This window comes from Acartia tonsa, chromosome 5 (assembly GCF_053477335.1).
Source record: "Acartia tonsa isolate MP-2025a chromosome 5, ASM5347733v1, whole genome shotgun sequence".
Lineage (NCBI taxonomy): Eukaryota > Metazoa > Arthropoda > Copepoda > Calanoida > Acartiidae > Acartia > Acartia tonsa.
In genome coordinates this window covers 5,819,566-5,832,885 of record NC_137264.1, presented here as the reverse complement: position 1 = coordinate 5,832,885, position 13,320 = coordinate 5,819,566, and the positions used below count along the sequence as shown (strand labels likewise).

The window sequence follows — 13,320 nt, the reverse complement described above, 5'->3', positions numbered from 1 at the left end:
AAGTTTTGAAATTTAGATTTTACTGTACTTTTTAAATAAAAACTGAAATATTTTTTTGTTGTTCTATTAATTGCATTAAAAACAAAGAAAATAAGCCATTAATCATTAAATTCTGATAACTATAAGTGGGGTAACATTGCTTTTACAAAAGTTCTCATAAAAAAAACACACTGTATAAAAGTGTATGCACATCGTAAGCGAGTGATGGCATGTTTGGAGAATTTCAAAACTTTCATATACCTAAATTGTCATTTTAAAATACCTTGAACTTTTTGGTTATTGAAGCTGGAGGCTTCAAATTTTGGGTATTGGGCCTACTTGTGGCAGTCTTTCAGCACTTAGAGCAGTGTTTTTCTTACAGGCTTCCTTTAATATATATTTGTGGAAGTGTATGCACACCACAAGCGAGTGATGGAGTGTTTGCATTTATAATAGACATCAAGTAGATAAAACTTTTCTAGAACATGTCAATGATTTGATTATGCAGGGAGAGAGAGGACATTTAGCTCTAAATTATATTGGTACCCAAAGTTTTATAACAGCGTTATCTCACTCGTTGGCTTCAAAATCTTAGATTTCAACTTAAAATGTTATCTCAAGAAGAGATATTTTTTTCATTAACATTAGAAATGTTCATCAATTTATTGTGTAATATATTATCCTTGAAGATGCTGGATGAGGATTAAGGAAGTTGTAAGAGCTTTCATCGATTTACATTAGCCTATCTCTTTACCCCTTACACTAGTGCAAATATATATCTAATAAAAATTTTGAATTCAACATCTTCAGAATTGAGCTATCTTACAGGGAGGGAGGGACAATGGGCGGTTTAATACACTTGTCCCCAAAGTTATATAATTACGTTTTCTTGTTCGTTGGCTTAACAACTTTGGGGACTTTAATTGAATTTTGATTTGTTGGTTCATGAGGTTGAGTGTCCAAGCGTTTTAACCACATATTGTAATCTTCAGGAGGGGTAGTTTTGTATATTATCATTTGGGATATACATCAATCTATCAGCCATTGTTTTATCCCTTTATATCACTGGATATCTTCAGTCTTGATATGTTGAAAATTTATCTAACAATTTTCATACCATTTGAAATTGTCAAGTTGTCAAAAGGAAAGAAAATTCAGGGAAAGAACAATGAAATAAAATCTTCACTTCAAAACTTATATTTTTAAAATTTTTTGATGGAATAAATAAGGTTTAGAAAAAGTGTCATGTTTTCGCGTATTTTCTGTAAAAATGTGTTTAGGCGTTTAGTAAAATGCGCTTATTAAGTCCAACGATTCTTAATTTTGACCATTTCATGTATATACATTTGAAAAAAATCAGGAACAGTCTCACTTGATAAGCGGCGCATTTGACTAAACGCTAACACACAACTTTATGGAAAATATATTCAAATTGCTACCTAATCATAAAAGAATCATTTTAGTATTTAATGCACTTTTGACTTTACAAAAACATTTAACTACTTTGAAGTCTTTAATAACTCATTTACTTTCGTCCAAAAAAATTAAAACTTAACTGTACTGAACTCTACATCTTTTGCTATTTTACCTACTAGCGGATATGCCCCTAGAGACCTCTAGAGGCAAGTAAAATGTGTTTTATTTAATCTATGCTACGATCAAACTTTTTTCACCTCTAGTTGGGGCTAAGAATGTTTTTTAGCGATTTGATTCTATTGGGAGGACGGTAGTACCCTCCAAAAAAATATCTATAAACCTTCCCAGGACCCATGAAGAACTACAGTGTACAGAACAAACATATCGGTTCAGCGGTTAGCGAGAGATTTTCTTTCAACAGTCTTTTCTTAATTTTACATATTTTTTAAAAAGTTTACAATTTTGGTTAAAATTGAAAAAGTTTATGTAAAATTTGATGCCAAATATTATGGAAGGTACAACAAGTCACTTTATCCTTTCCAAAGTTGTTGTAAACAAGTATGTAAGAGTATAAAATAAGCCTTCACGTTTTAGATCTTTTGGTACTTAGCTGCTATTTGAGATAAAAAGCTTTTCATTTTAGGGGAGATTATACTGATCAATACCATCTACTGATCAGAAGTTTAATTTCCATAGGGGAAATGTATTTTTCTACTTAAGTTACTTTGTTCTTCGGTTAATGACAAAATACTTTTTTTATGAAATTTTAAAATCACAAAAAAAACTTTGTAATAACTTAAAAAGTTATAAAAATTTGTGTAATATAAATTCTAAAGTGCGCAGTCTCCTCCTCTACCCAACTTTATTAAACTAATATGTAACTTACCCCAGATTGATGTATATTTGACATATTCTGGCAACTACGTCTCCTGGCTTGAACTCGTACTTCAGCAGATTTGATACCTAAAGTATTTGTTTGGTTATTTAACTTTCAAGACATCTATCTATAAATGTAGATATTTCAATCCATCTATTTTATGTATACCTATAGATTTATTTATTTTTAGTTTTTACAGTCAGTTCACAAACCAATGCTTTAAATATAGAATACAACTTTTTTGAGACGCTTGAAATTCTTTAATGGAGATTAAAGTACATCAATTTATTTCATAATGGATAGAAAAAAAAACAGCATATCATCTAGAAATCCTTGTAAAACAACTAATTCATGATGTACTAGCGGCTTCGCCCCTAGCCTCTAGCGGCTTTGCCCCAAAAAGTAATTAAAAAAAAAATTAAGTACTACTGGTGCTGCCGCCAGTAGTTTTATGTGAACTAACTTCCCCATATGAAAAAAAAGATACCTACGCAAGAAAAAAAAAATGGGAGGGGGATTTTTTATTTTGAAACAGGGGGATGGGGTGTCCCACCCCCTAAGAAAATAGCCTAAAACCACCACAGGACAAGTAGGTATATTCCCTTAAGAGTAAAATCCGATCGGTTCAGTGGTTACCGAGATCTTAAGGGACAGACAGACATCGTTCTACTTTGTAATATAGATAGTTTTAACAATAGCAGATATCTTATATGACGATTGGATAATTTGGTTGAAAAAAATGGAAACTGGAAGTTTGAACCAACCAATCAAAATTGAATAAAAGTTATAAAACAACGAATTAGAGAACTTTGGGCACCAGTATAATACCAGTATAAGTAACATCCCTCTCAGTAAAAAAAAACTGTTTTAAGTCGAAGACCATTAAAAATAAGCACCCTGTATAACAAAACTTTCTAACCTTGAAATTCTTTCTATCAGGACCAGTCAAAGTTTTAAGGAAATAATTCAACATGGCGGCCAGTCTGTCCGTCATAGTTGGATGGGTTATCACAGACTTGATCCCAGAGGTCATCAGTTCCAGCACTGCAATAGTCTCGCTTCCCATTAGATTGTGGTATCTTAATATAGAAAAATAAGATTTTTATAAAAAGCAAAATACTTCTATGTATTATGTCTGTTCGGAAATATTTTCAAAATCGCAGATTTTCAATAATCAGAGTCTATCCGCACGTCCCTTCTCAACGAGTATGTTAAAAAAATAAATCAAAAGCAATGTTTAAAATATTAGCGGTTTCGCTTCTAGTATCTAAGGAAACTGTATTTGAAAAGAGCGGGTAGGGGGCAGATTTAAAAAAAATACCATCCCATGAATTAAAGGGGGGAGGGGTAAAAATACAATAACTCGACACATTAGGTACTAACATTAATGAGAGAAGCACACAAATAGAAGTTCTTTTATTCTCAACTCCTCCTCCCTTTTAAAAAACAAAATAGTCTAAAAGCATACCGGGACCTATGCAAAGCTGATATTCAATACTTAATATGAAAGATTAATACATAATAATAATTGATCTTACTTGGCAAGTTGCCCAGAATGCGCGTATTGGCGCTCATTATCCATTCTCTCTTGTGCAGACAGAGACGCCCACCCGGGTCGAGCTTGCTCTTGTTCCTGAAAAAAATAAAATTGTCCTATCAATTTGAAAATTCTAGTCACTTATTATTCAATAATTCAAAGTCTATAAGAAATATAACAAGAATTAAATGGAAAATAAAATTTTTAACTGCCATTTTCACCCAAATATGTACACTTTCTAACCAATAATGTGATGTGATTGTTCCTGCACTGTATTACTATTGGCCCAATTATGGGATTGTTCATCTAGACTCTCAAATAAATCATATAGCTTCTCTGATAGTCATAATTAAAATCAAAATCACTTATTCTTTAGTGCATGGGAAATAATTTTGAATGTATGTAAAATTAAAAATGCTGTTGCGCATATTCCATTAGAGACAACATTACGATGGCACTCAGGGATAAAGGTTTCGTCAATAAATATAAAAAGTCTAAATTTCCAATCCCTAATTGTACCAATAGAAACTTAGCAAAGGAACAATTCAACAACAATTATAGTACAAATTTGGATAAGAAAAGTAAGTTTTTTAATATTTAATTCATTAAAATGGAAAATTATCGGTGATTACTGTACTTATATGGCTTTCCTTTGCAATGAAGATTCTTGACGTCCCAGGAAAAGAATTTAAGAAATTTTTGGGAATGTACCGTAACTATTTCAAGAGAAATATCCTCTAGAAAAAATATGACAACACCCCTAACAAAGAGAGGGGTAGGTTTCTGGTAGAATCCGCAAAGGTGTGTGTTTTAAGGCTTAAAAATAGTGGTAGAACGATAATATTCACTGAATATGTGTATTTCTTATTGAAAAGAACTAAAGAACAAATTTTTTTTAAAAAAAGTTATTATAAATTTTTATCGTTCTACTACGGTTTTTAACATATAACACATAACCTTTTCTATGTAAAACCTATAACACGTCACATACAATGTTTGCCATCACTTAAATTTTACATCTAGTATTCAAACACTTCGTTTGGTATTATAAAACATGATGTACGTCCATGACGCTTTAAGATGATAATGACATCAATATTATCACATAGTAAAATATTTAGTTACATATTTAGACATAGTGAAGGAAGAGGGAGTTATATGGAAAAAAAATTGCGCTATCAAACAAAACAAATAAAGAGGAAAATGAGTATATTTTATTAAGAATTTTTGTATTTTATGTATGAAATTGAAGGTGTGATTATTAATCATAACATTAAAGTTTTAAGCAAGTTTTTATAGGTTATTTTAGGTTAGGTTAGGATAGGTTATATTGGATAAGGTGATTGTCCCACAGGGTTAGGCAATTGGCCCCGCAGGGTTAGAGCCACCAGCAGCAGGGGCTAGAAATAGGAGAAAAGCTACTGTGACTATACCCTCATAAAGTAGTAAGGTTATTTGTTTGTAGTCTAAGATTTCGATAGCTACAGAACCGATTAGGTTCTTCATTTTAGGAAAGCTTTACAGAGGTCTTGGGATAGTTAAGGCTATTTTTTTTAAAATTTAAGTCGTCGGATAGTTTTAGGCTATTTTTCTGTTCTTCCCTACTCCTTGGCGTATAAAGCCCCTAGTTTTTTTTTTATAAAAAAGAAATTTCTTGAATTGAAATAGCTGCTGACATGAAAAGGTGAGTTTTAACATTTAGGTACAAAGTTTAAAATTGAATTTATATTTGTTCAATAAATTGTATTTATACAATGTGACAAAAATTTTAAAATTCTATTATCTTTCTTTTACAATATTCAGGCTCCTTGAGCTATTTTATAGATCTAAAACTTATTAGTATTCAGTTACAACTTATGTACTTAATAACTTATTAAATACAAGGTAGTTTTTTGCACATAAAGTATTATTATGACAAAATATATTAGTTTTCCTAGCATACATAATAATTGTTGTTAATACCTATAGGGACGTATTATATATCTAGAAACTCGGAATATCTGAATAAAATTCCACTCTCTTTTAAAAGGATATAATTTTATCAGTTTAGTTTGAACACTTGAAAATAGAGTGAAGAAGGTAAAATTTAAATGTGTGAAAGGAGGCAAAATGTCAATATAACACTTTTCTTCAGGGATCTTGAGAGATAAGACAATGGACGATAAAGATATGTACAACCTTGCAACTTCTAAAATTAATAATTGAAAAGCTTGGACACTACTAATTAGAACCAACCAATCAATATTTTATCAAAGTAACCAATGTTTTTATTTGCTATACCCATACATTTACAGCAATAAATCTTTTCAAAGCCAAAAAAAATAAAAATTAATTAAGAGTGCTACGAAGTTTGTAATTGTAGTAAATACTTGGAAATAAGTCCATTATCGTTTAATATCTCCCATATTAGAATGCAAATTCCCCCAGCTCTTTTAGGATATAGTTATAAAAATCCTGCTGGCGGTGACATTTTTTAACACATATTCTTTACTTCCAACTCCACGTCAGTCTCTTTAAAAGATTCAAATTGCAAAGACGCATTTTGTAACTCTTATTTTTTGACATCTTTATTGGAACTGATGATGTACCTATTAGTTAAATAATTGTATTCCATAATTAAAATAAGAAAAAAATAACTTGTGTTTATATATTTAGCCTTAAAATATCAGTACACATATTATAGAGTAGCTTTAAAACAGAATAACTAATGTCTAACCTGAAGACTTCGCATATAGTTAAGACCCTCGTCCAATAGAAATATGGCATCATTGATCAGTAGATTGATAAATCTATTTAAGAAAATAAATATTGACTCGATATTTTTAAAACTGTTCCTAATTGTCAAAGAATTCGCCATTCACCAGACAATCAATAAGACAAAAAGGTTTTATCAAAGCTTCAAAAATATCTTAAATGGGCATTGTAGCTTTCTGGTAATAATCATCACATAATTGCTAAACTTTTTATATTGCACCTTATTGTCATGAGAATCATCTAGGACGATTCTAAATTATAATGACAGCTCCATACCGGTCATAAATGTAGAAAAGATACGAGTTAGAAACGTCAATAAATTTTCCTGAGAAATATTGGAGGATTTTCGCTTTCAATATTTTTCTCAGCCTCAGCTGCCACAGAACAGAACTTGGCTTTAAACTCGTCCAAAGTCCAGATGTATTTGATCACATCGTACATAGGTCTAAATAGGTATATGGTAAGTATATTGGCGGCCGCGTCCCTAGCATCTAGAGGACTCTATATTCGAAGGAATATTAAGTGCAGAACCACACCCAGAATACACAAAATCACCCCTTCTATAAGTTACATTTAGTATTTGATACGTTTAGACACACAACTTAATTAACCAACCAATCAAAATTCAATAAAAATTATACCTTCTATATGAAAATTTTTGTTCAAATTCCACGGATTGTCCTGTTTCTTCGATGCTAACAAACACGTGAAGAATTGCATTCACTAGGTGTAATCTCATTGGATGGTCCTTAAAAGAAATGCAAGATAAAATATCTAAATATACCTTTAGAAGAATAAAACTTTTCAGTCCAAAATCTATACGTTTGTTCGTTCGTTAGGTAAAGATTTTCCATAAGTATTTTTATGTACAAAATTTGACCTATTTGACGTTAAGAGAAAAAAATACAGATAAATTGTTGGAATCTAAAGGTCAGAAATAACATGAAGTTATTTAATTGAACTTAATTTCCCTTATTGCGAAGATATTAGTGCGATTTAGGTTTTAGATTAACTTGGATTACAAGATTATAGGGTAGATTCCTTTCTCCCAAAATTAATAATTTTATGTACTGTTTAGCAGCTAGCAGCCTTTAAAAATCTTGTTTTTTTTCCATAGAAATAATCGATTCAAGCAACATTTTTCCGTGAACTGCACGAGATCCTAAAAAATCCCACCTGGAATAAAGCTTGTCGTTGATAGTTTCCAAGAATATTTGGTTGGCCCTGGTGTTCATGATACGGCAACAGACATTCCAGACATTCGGCCAACCTGAATTTGTGAGTAGGATCGTTACTTGATATAAAAATGTAGTTATTCTTTTACATTTCTACAATAAAACTAGGGATCTTATAGGACAAGACTAAAAAATATATTAATACAGCGTTGCGGAGCCGGAGCCAGGAGCCGCGGAGTCCAAGGATCCGGATCCTTGGACTCAAAAAAATGCGGATCCTTGCGGATCCGGATCCGAAACTCTGAGACAGATAATATAAATTATACAGTAGCCTGACAAAAGTATTTAATACCTTGCTCTAAGATGTGGATTTTTCAGCCAGATTGGTTTACCCATAAATACTAGAATCATCTGAAATATGTCTGGTAGCCGGTGACCATGCTGCTCGAATAATCCAGGGTTGAATCTGAATAAAAATATTTGAAATAACATATCTGATAGCATGTGACCATGCTGCTCAAATAATCCAGGGTTGAACCTGAATAAAAATATCTATACTAATATGTCTGGTAGCTTGTGACCATGCTCCTTAAATAATCAAGGGTTGAACCTGTATTAAAATATTTGGAATAAAAACCTGGTGGCATTACAAATATTTAAAACCCAATAAAATATCCAAATAATCAGAAATGTTTGGAACCTCTTGAAACCCGAATTTTATATCTGTTCTAGGATGGTGGGGATTAATTGATCTAAGTAACAAGTAAGATTTGGGTTAATAAGATTTTCATTTAGAAGGTTTTTATTTATAGTATATTTTTAAGGGAAAGGAATATTAAGGATGAATTGAAAACACCCAATTAGGATAATTAATAAATACCTTATACATTTCAATCAAAATTATATTTATATTTTTATAAATCCAATTTAAAACCTCGAAGAACAGTGCTATAGTCCTACCTAAAATTTACCCAAGTACCTACTCCCTTAAGGCAACGGGCGAAGTTGATAGTTTAAAGTATACAAATAAAAGGAATAAAAGCTTTAGCAATTTTCCGTAAAAATTTGGGCAAGCTTACAGTCAAATGCGCTTATTAAGTCTAACTATTCTTAATGTTGACCAATCGCATAGTATAATTAAACGTATATTTTAAAACAGTCTGACCTAATAAGCGCATTTGACTGGAGTCTTACTCACAACTTTACGGAATTTTGAGAAAGCTACTATTCCCTTTATAATACAATTAGATGCATTAAAGATTTATTATTCAGATGCAAAGCATCAAAAAGAATTTCAAATTAGGTTTCGTCAACAATGAAAAGATTAAAAAGCAATTGATGTAACAAAAATGCATAACATTAATATCTTAAAGTTTATTCAAACTATATATCTATTAATCTATATGGATGCAGACTTTTTTACAACTAGCAAAAATACTTGTACAGTATTTTAGCAGTAGTTGGGTCTGTTTTGGGCAATTATAATATTCATTGCATTATATTTTTTCTAATCGGCAAAACTACAGCTAAAATAATAGCATAAACACAGTTTTAATGTCATTTATTTAATTATACAACCATATCTATCCTATATCTGTATATCTATCTATCTATCTATCACAGGATAATAATTATCCTATAATCTATCTATCTACCTTCTAATAAGTAGAATATGTTCACATGTATTAACAATAAGAAACTCAGGAACGCAGGATAACAACTCTGGAACAGTAATTAATTCTTCTATCCCCATCGGTGTACTGCTTCCCGTAGCCAACTAAAACAATAATATAAGATGAAAATCGAACAAAAATTTTGAGACCACTGTATTGGAGGTCCCAAGGGCCAATCAAATGACGATAAAGCATCAAAAACAATAACATGTATTTTTATGTTTATAAGAAACGGAGCACTACATAACTAACACACAGTTTTGATTGAAAAATAGTAAAGGTGTTAATGACAGACAGGTAATGGTATTTTTTTTATTTTAGGAAATGTTGAAAATAGGAATCATAAATGTAAGTTTAAACCCAAAATGGTTATAGGTTGGATTAGTATCATTAGCAAGATATTAACCCTTTTAATTTTTTATTTATTTAAATCATGTTATGTAATAAATAGCAAGGAATAGTATAGAATAGGGTTAGGCCGGATATCCGGTCATTTTCAATATCCGGCCGGATACCGGATATTAAAACTATCAAATTACATGATATCCGGCTGATTTTTAACGCCGGATAACCGGTTATCCGGCTGGATATCCGATAATTTGCCGGATATCGAACATTGGCCAGATATCCGGCCGGAACCGGATATCCGGCATAAGAAATCAGCCGGATATCCGGTATCCGGCCCAACCCTAGTATAGAATAGAGAAAGCGTAACAATTCTATAATTATTACCAAAAAGTCTGCATGTTTAAAGATAAAAAATTATTTTTGTAAAAGTTTATACACTGCTTTTTTAAGTTAACTAATCCTTATACTAAAGTAACAGGATGTGTGTATGTGTGTTTGTATGTACCGAAGGATCTCGCTAACCGCTGAACCGATCGGGTTCTCCTTAACAGGGTAGCTTCTCATAGGTCCCAGGAAGGTTTATAACTATTTTCTTGGGGGGTAGGACACCCCCCCCCAAAAAAAAATTTATAACTTTTTTTTAACTAAAATTAAAAATTAGGGAGGGGGGCTCTTTTAAAATTTAAAATAAGAAATTGGGTTATCAAATTCGACTCTCCCCTCTTCAAATGCCCCTAGAGGTCTCTAGGGGCGTAGCAGCTAGTAAAAAATATAAAGTACCAATGTTTAGCCGAGGTATAAAACTTTGTTTATTTTAAGACTTAGTTTTACAAGTATTAATTAAATAAAAGTACATTTGCATTCTTTTGAGAGTGATATACATATAAATCTAAATCATTAAATGTTTGTGTGTATTTTAATTTTCTAAAGCCTATATTCCTGAACCTTTTTGAAAGGGGGGGAAGGGGAGGTGTAAAAAGTATGTAATTAAATCACCAATGTCTTAAGCGTAAATGATGACGCTTGCAGTTGGAGAGGTGTCTGTTTCGAATCTGAAACACACTGTGTCATATTAAAGACTTTAAGAATGGTCTGTACTGATTTCTTAGGAAGAGTAAGGGGTTTGCTTTTGCCCATCAACACTTGTGACTCATTACCATACACTGTTACGACTATCACAAAAAAAGAACATATATTCAAAGGGTTGGTTATCTGTCAGATGATAGTTTTTACATAAACCCAACTTTTGAATATTTTTGACAATGTAAAAAAAAAAATATAAAATCAAAATGAGGTAATAACTGTCTCTACCTCTGCCCTTCATACTGTTAATGAAACAAAGAAAAAACTTTTTCTTTCATTGAAAAGGATCTAGGATATTTATTTCAATTTGACCTTGTAGTTCCTCTTTCTAGGTAGTTCTAAAGTATATTTAATAATAATAGTTTGATAACGAGATTACTACATTATCCGGTTTCTCCCATTTAAATTTTTTTTATTCTTTCCTAAAAAAAGGAAATTAAAATGAAGGGCATTTACACTTTATGGGAAGACATTCTTTCACATAGTAATAGGAACATTTGCCCCAGAATTATTCAATGTTTATCCCTATGTAACTGGATGTCTGTTGATGTACCGTGGAAAGATCGTTGGAAGGTTTTAAGTCATTTTGTTTGTAAGTGGGCTAGGGGTCAAATTTAAATAAGAGTAATAGTCTATAGAGACGTATTGCTCCTATGTAATTTTCCCCCTGTTCTTTTGCAAATAGTTGAATATCTAAATAGTCAAAATTTAGAAAAATATTTTTTTTTTCAGTTTTATGACAGTAACCAAAAGTACGCATGAATAAAAGTCGGTCATAGATTACCTTTTCTACTACATACCAGGAATCATCAAGGATAAGACAATGGCCTTTATATTGATTTACATACCCAATTATGAAACACAGAATTACCCCTTATGTAGATTACAATTAGTGGTTGAACCTTGAAAAAGTCTCTAAAGTTTTTAAGCCAACGAATAAGAAAACGTCCTTAAGAAACGTTGGGGTCTAGTGCAATAAACAGCCCAAAGTCCCCTTCCTCCCTGACTAAATACTCTTTTCTTCTACTTTGTGAACTTGATCAGGTCCATTGTAAGAGTTTAAAAGGTTCAATATTATTTTTAGAAATATGTAAATTTTAAAAAGTTGACGTAAAAAAGTAAAATTCATGTTTTCACTCAACTATTTCTATGACACAGCTACTCTTTAAATAGATGTAAGTAAAGGACAAGGAACATGACTTAAACATATGAAATTATAATTTCATAGTGCTACATTTTTTAACATTGATTATTAACAATTAAATATATCAAAAATAAACATAGTATGTATATAATTAAACACTTTGTTTAAGTCTAAAGTGCATAAATGAATACTTTTTAATCTCAATTATCATTTCAAAGTCTCAGTTTAATTGCTTTACTTTTAAATCGAATTTTTTTCAGTCTATGTAATAAAAAGGCCCAAAAATTTGACTTATGTAACATTGGCGACCACACGACTGTACATATTTTTAATTGCCCGACTACAACCACAAATTTGACCCCTGTTAACCCCTGGACGAATACCAAAGTAACGGAATTTCTTGACATTTTATATAAGTAATGAATGGCTATAACAACAGCATGTGGGGTAGCTTAGTTGTTGTTTGTTGTTTGTAGCCATGATTCTCTGAAGTTAGGATTCAGATGCACACGGAGATTGGAGGTGAGAATCCTTTGGCCAATCATAGATTGGTAAGCTTCGCGCACAGCTGGGTGTATTCTATGATACGTTATAAGCTGACCCGCAATTCTCGTGGAAGCTACTCAATTATTACATCACCCTGGCCTAGAGTTTTGGCAGGTGTTCCATATTAAGCCACCCTAATTAATGGCGCTCTCATATGAATGAGGAGCATGGACGAGGGAAAGCATGATATAATTTGCTTCATATGTAGAATCCTAACTTTCTACAAATCTCACCCCTTACAACCTTAGGGCATCTCAGGGAAGGTTGCGTGAATTTGATAAATTGCGACAGCATTTGTCAACCAAGTGCATAGTCTATGGAGGGACTTGAACTCGGTTTCTCCCAACCAAAGCGTAGTGCGCTAACCACTACACTATGGGACACCCTAGTACCTTAGCTTAGTACCACACGAGATATAAAATCATTGATTCAATATTTGCTAGGTATTCAAAAATATTGTTATTATTGTTCTGCAAATTATGAGGCCATTGAAGAAAAAGTAAGGTAGTTATAAATGTATTACCTTTACAAGCCAAGTACATGTAGAAGCTATTAAACTAGTTTGTTTCTCCAAAGTTGCTGGCTCCAGAAGTGCTGCTTTTAAACTCAGAAACCTAGAAAATTAGAATTTCTTGAAAAATAATGTTTATGAACTCGTGCATAAGTCTATGGAAGAAAATCTCTAAATTTGCTCCAATTAAAAATGCAATAGGTATAAAGGTAGCACAATAAGGGAAATTACAAGGGAAACTAAAAATTACAATGATACTTACCCAAACTTGTTGTCA

The 13,320-nt window shown here is 31.8% G+C and overlaps 1 protein-coding gene across 2 annotated transcripts in view; it reads right to left on the bottom strand.

Moving 5' to 3' along the window:
* Positions 1–13,320, bottom strand: part of Ube4A (Ubiquitination factor E4A) — a 60,410-nt gene that overhangs the window by 9,544 nt on the left and 37,546 nt on the right. For both annotated transcript variants that reach the window (XM_080159985.1, XM_080159986.1), the window contains exons 20-29: positions 13,056–13,146; positions 9,394–9,515; positions 8,091–8,204; positions 7,740–7,833; positions 7,205–7,311; positions 6,891–7,008; positions 6,526–6,600; positions 3,811–3,905; positions 3,192–3,351; positions 2,282–2,358 (exon numbers count right to left, since the gene is read on the bottom strand). In XM_080159985.1, coding sequence (XP_080016111.1) covers positions 2,282–2,358; positions 3,192–3,351; positions 3,811–3,905; positions 6,526–6,600; positions 6,891–7,008; positions 7,205–7,311; positions 7,740–7,833; positions 8,091–8,204; positions 9,394–9,515; positions 13,056–13,146 — 1,053 coding nt within the window. The remainder of the gene's footprint in view (positions 1–2,281; positions 2,359–3,191; positions 3,352–3,810; positions 3,906–6,525; positions 6,601–6,890; positions 7,009–7,204; positions 7,312–7,739; positions 7,834–8,090; positions 8,205–9,393; positions 9,516–13,055; positions 13,147–13,320) is intronic.